General features: G+C 33.1%; 1 protein-coding gene across 1 annotated transcript in view; it reads left to right on the top strand.

The window, feature by feature from the left end:
* LOC137633172 (homeobox protein araucan-like) overlaps positions 1-5,000 on the top strand; it is a 106,230-nt gene that overhangs the window by 87,580 nt on the left and 13,650 nt on the right. Inside the window, exon 3 of the mRNA XM_068365328.1 lies at positions 2,474-2,589. Within this exon, the coding sequence (XP_068221429.1) occupies positions 2,474-2,589 (116 nt within the window). The remainder of the gene's footprint in view (positions 1-2,473; positions 2,590-5,000) is intronic.

Here is a 5,000-nt window from a genome sequence, read left to right as displayed (position 1 = left end):
TTACCCCAATCGTTTCCTGTTCTCTCTCCAAATTATATAATTCAATTAAAGACAATTTGGGTCCTATCCCAATAGCCAAATTCCCCCCCCTCTCTCTCTCTCTCTCTCTCTCTCTCTCTCTGTTCGAGTCCTACCCCAATCGTTTCATTTTTTCTCTCCAAATTATACAATTAAATTAAGGACAATTTGGGTCCTACCCCAATCGTCAAATTTCCTTTCTCTCTCTCTCTCTCTCTCTCTCTCTCTCTCTCTCTCTCTCTCTCTCTCTCTCTCTCTCTCATTTAATTCGAGCAATGCCATGTATCACGGCATACAAGACTTTTATGGCCGTATGAAGATCAAGTGGGCATAACGTCTGCCGTATTGTGAGTGCCCCCGAGTTTATGGCCTTAGTCGTTTTCACGAGACGTGCCAAACTACGCCAGTTACGCAGACGCTATATCAAATTTCAAATAATCTTACGCAGGTTTCTCAAATGTGTCATAACTCTATGGTCTCATTTTTTTTTTCATGAAAAAAATAGATATCACGTTTCAGTTTGCAAATAACTGACAAAACTGTTGCGTCATTTTATTTTTAATTATTATCATTACTATTATTATTATTATTATTATTATTATTATTATTATTATTACTTGCTAAGCTACAACCCTAGTTGAAAAGCAAGATGCTATAAGCCCAGGGGCCCCAACAGGGAAAATACCCCAGTGAGGAAAGGGAACAAGGAAAAATAATATATTTTAAGAACAATGATATTTAAATAAATATTTCCTATAAAAACTATGAAAACTTTAACAAAACAAGAGGAAGAGAAACAAGATAGAATATTATGCCCGAGTGTACCCTCACGCAAGAGAACTCTAACCCAAGACAGTGATTTGCCTAAATACAGTTGCAGAGTTATTTAATTATTGTTATCAAATAAATGAGGAAATTGTATTTTTTTTTTAGTCGTACTTTGTACAAGGAACAGTAGCGAAGATTATTTCAATTCCATATGCGCATACACCTTTCCCATATAATGTGTTATAGTTATAGGCTACTGCTATAAGAATACATGTTTTAAAGATATCACTTCAAGTATCTATGTTTTATTCATTGTAATTAGACTCGAAAGATAATGAATGGTTAAACACTTGAAAAATAAGGATACAAGTTTTAAAGATGCCAATTTGGGTATCTGTTTTTTTTTTCTTTTTATATTTTTATTGTTATTAGGCTCTTAAAGTTAATGAAGGATTTACGGGTGAAAAAGGAAATTGTTTATGACTTCGGAAATACGTGTGCATCCGTTCCCGTGACGTCACACGGAATTCGTGAATTGTGAAACTTGTTGTTACATAAGGTCCTCAACTTACAAACGTAATTGGTCCCAAGAAATTGCTTTTAAGTCCATTTTTATTAAAATTTGACATAGGGTAGGCCTAATATGAATTCCATGCCTATGATTTTCAGCTACAAAAGTCAACAAATAGTCAAGTTTCTTATGCAATAGATATCTGGCTATTATAAAACTTGTTTTGCTTACAGTTTTAATGATACTGGCTGAACCTGCGTAAATTACACGAAATTATATTTTCAATACTAATTATCTTGTTCCTAACCTATACACGTTTGAATAAAATGTGATAAGATTTGACTTGTATATTTATTTTAAAAAATGAGCAATACGTGAATCGGGAAAACTATGTAAGATGTGCTTTGGTTAAGTAACCAAAGTCTAATGTGAATTTGTATGAGTATACCATGAAATGATTTCCGTTTTCTTTAAAGTGTGAGGCACAAAATAAATAATACACACGCTATCGTATTAATATATAGAAGATATTGTTTTATCACAGTATTTATCTTATCTTTGTTATTTTCAGTTGGATTTGTGTTTGTATCTCCGAATGTTCGTAAGTCGAATGTTTGTAAGTTCTGTAATTTGAAAGACCATATCCTCCACCTCAACAACTCAAAATATTTCTGTTGAAAAAAACGGGAGGAGTTAAGAGATGGATCATATTAGTTACTTTACAAATGATATTTATTTCTTTCAAATAACGAAAGCTGAAGTTGTGTTGAATAATCTACTGACTATAAGGATCAGTAAATGCTGAACCATTTATATATATATATATATATATATATATATATATATATATATATATATATATATATATATAATAGTATATATACGTATATATACATATATATATATTTCTTTCTGGTCACGCTGAACGGCATTACCACACTGGTGAGAGAGGTTGTAGTTAGGATATAGGAGGGGTGGTAAGGGGCAAAAGGAGTAGTCATACCCTGGTGAGAGGGGATGTGTGTGCGTGCATCTATCTTAATATTCAGCCGTCATTTTGACGGGTCGCCTATACTATCAGAGGTATACTATCCACAGAATAATGTTGTTAAACATGTTAAATATTTCTCAAGGATTTACTCTAATTTTTTTTCTTCTTTTGTTTCTTTTCACCAGGGCTCCGGTTACGGCATGAAAGACGGAGGAGCCGGGGACGTATCAATGTACGGCAGCGGTCTAGGGGCGTCCCCCGCTGGGTATTACCCCTACGACCCTACTTTCGCCGCCTACGGGTAAGTTATGGAGGTTCACCTGTATGTGTGTCAAACTTGAATTCAAATGCAATAGTGATGCTGTGTACGTTGTGGAATGATCTTCCTAATCGAGTAGCTGAAACAGTAGAACTTCAAAAGTTCAAACTCGTAGCAAATGTTTTTATGTTGAACAGGCTTACGTAAGTCCTTTTATAGTTTATATATCAAATATCCATTTCAATGTTGTTAATGTTTTTAAAATATTTTATTTCAATTTTTCATTATTTCTTATTTCCATTCCACACTGGCCTATTTTTCCCTGTTGGAGCCCTTGGGCTTAGAGCATCTTGCTTTTCAAACTAGGGTTGTAGCTTAGCTAATAATAATAATAATAATAATAATAATAATAATAATAATAATAATAATAATAATAATAATAATAATAATAATCAGATACACTGTCAAAAATTTGACGTAAAAAAACCGTAAAAATCCTGGAATAAATGTTGGCAAGCATTTACCGTTTTCAAAACCGATATATTGACGTTAAGGAGTGATTTTACGGTCACCAACCCGTTAAAGATAATAAAGTAGAGTAAAAATTACGGTCGCTTGTATTTCTGAACATTTGGCTGAGAACCGTATATTTTTACGGAGAATTTTCGATAAAAAAAAGTTTTTTTATACATTGTGCTTTAAAGATATATGTTGGATAAAATTCTTTAGAGATGTTTACACATCATACGGAATTAATTAAAATACATTGTATCTGATTTGATGAATTACAGATGCTATGTATCATATCAGATTACATTGCAGATATCTAATCGATCGTATTGCAGATTTTATGTATCAGATCTAGTTCATGACAGATACATAAATCTATCAGATCTGATGCATATCAAATGCTATTCATTTGACCACATATCAGATTCATGACAGGTGTTATAACCTACAAAACACTGTCAAACATTTGCGTTAAAATAAAGGTAAAAGTCTGGGAACATTTATTGCAGAATTTTTAACGTTTTAAAAACTGTTATATTGACGTAAAAGAGTAATATCACGGTCACCATCCCATAAAAGATAATAACAAAGTAAAGTAAATTTACGGTCGACTGTATCTTACTGAAAGACGGTTGAGAACAGTACATTTTTACGGAAAATTTCCGATAAAAATTACGGTTTTTTTTTAACAGTGTAGGCTCCCACAAGACATCCGAATAATTGAGGATAGTAAGGCTTTCAAGAGGAAACTGAAGACTTTTATTCTGCTAGTGTTTTGACAGTGATGATAAAAAAGTAAGCGAACAATACGCATTGTGAAATGTTAAATGCTCCCGAATGAACATCATGAAACAACCGTGGAGGTCCTGTAGATAGTACAGTTCCCCTGCTGTACAGAACCAGATAAGCAGTCCTTACAGCAGTGTTTCCCAACCTTTTTTGAAATGATTACCCCAAAATTTTATTTCCAACTATTCAATTACCCCATTGAACATATACCCGGTGCTGCTCGGAGCGGGGGGCAGGGTTGAGTTGCCTGCCACCCGGACTACATTATTGTACAGCATTGTTAAAATTATTGAGTTTTCCTGTGAAATAATTATTGCAGATTTTGTGTATGAATTATGGCAATAATTATGGGAATGTGAATAACTCAATTTCAGAACATCTTGATTACCCCAAAAATACGGGTCCATTACCCCATCGGGGTAATTTACCCCAGGGTTGGGAACCACTGCCTTACAGTAAAGTAAAATAAAGTAACGTGATGAAATACGTTGTAGCTCAAATGCATGGCAGAAAATTTGTACCTAAGGAAATGAACCGTAAAGACAATGCATCTGATTAAATGAATAGCGTTTTAATGTAGGCGGATTCTATGCTGCGAGTTTTCTTATTTGCTTCGTGTAATGACAATTTAAGTTTTAAATATCCCAACTATTTTCTATGATAAAATAATTGATAAGCCAAATCCATCTCGATTTTAGTATATTTAAATTAATGACATAATCAAAATCAGTTTTCGTATGCTGCTAAAAATTTGTCGTAAAAAACGGTAAATGTTCGGCAACATTTATTCCAGGATTTTTCCATTCTTAAAAACGGATATATTGACGTAAAGAATTGATATTACGGTGACCAACCCGTGAAAGATAATAGCAAAGTGAGGTAAAATTATGGACTCCCTTATTTTTCTGAAACACGGCTGAGAACAGTATAGTTTTCAGGGAGAATTGAGAAGTTTTATATAGATTATCATGATAAACAAAACCAATGGGTTTTTTTATATAAGAATTCAGGGCATATATCATCTACGTTTATACATCTGAATAACACAATATATGATACAGGATACAATTCCATCCAATAAACACTATACAAACATCTCTAAATTCAAATAATAATTCATCTACAGTTAGAATTTCCATTAAAAAAACGGAAAA

This window comes from Palaemon carinicauda, chromosome 42 (genome assembly GCF_036898095.1).
Source record: "Palaemon carinicauda isolate YSFRI2023 chromosome 42, ASM3689809v2, whole genome shotgun sequence".
In the NCBI taxonomy this organism is placed as follows: Eukaryota; Metazoa; Arthropoda; class Malacostraca; order Decapoda; family Palaemonidae; genus Palaemon; species Palaemon carinicauda.
This window is presented reverse-complemented; position numbering and strand designations above follow the sequence as displayed.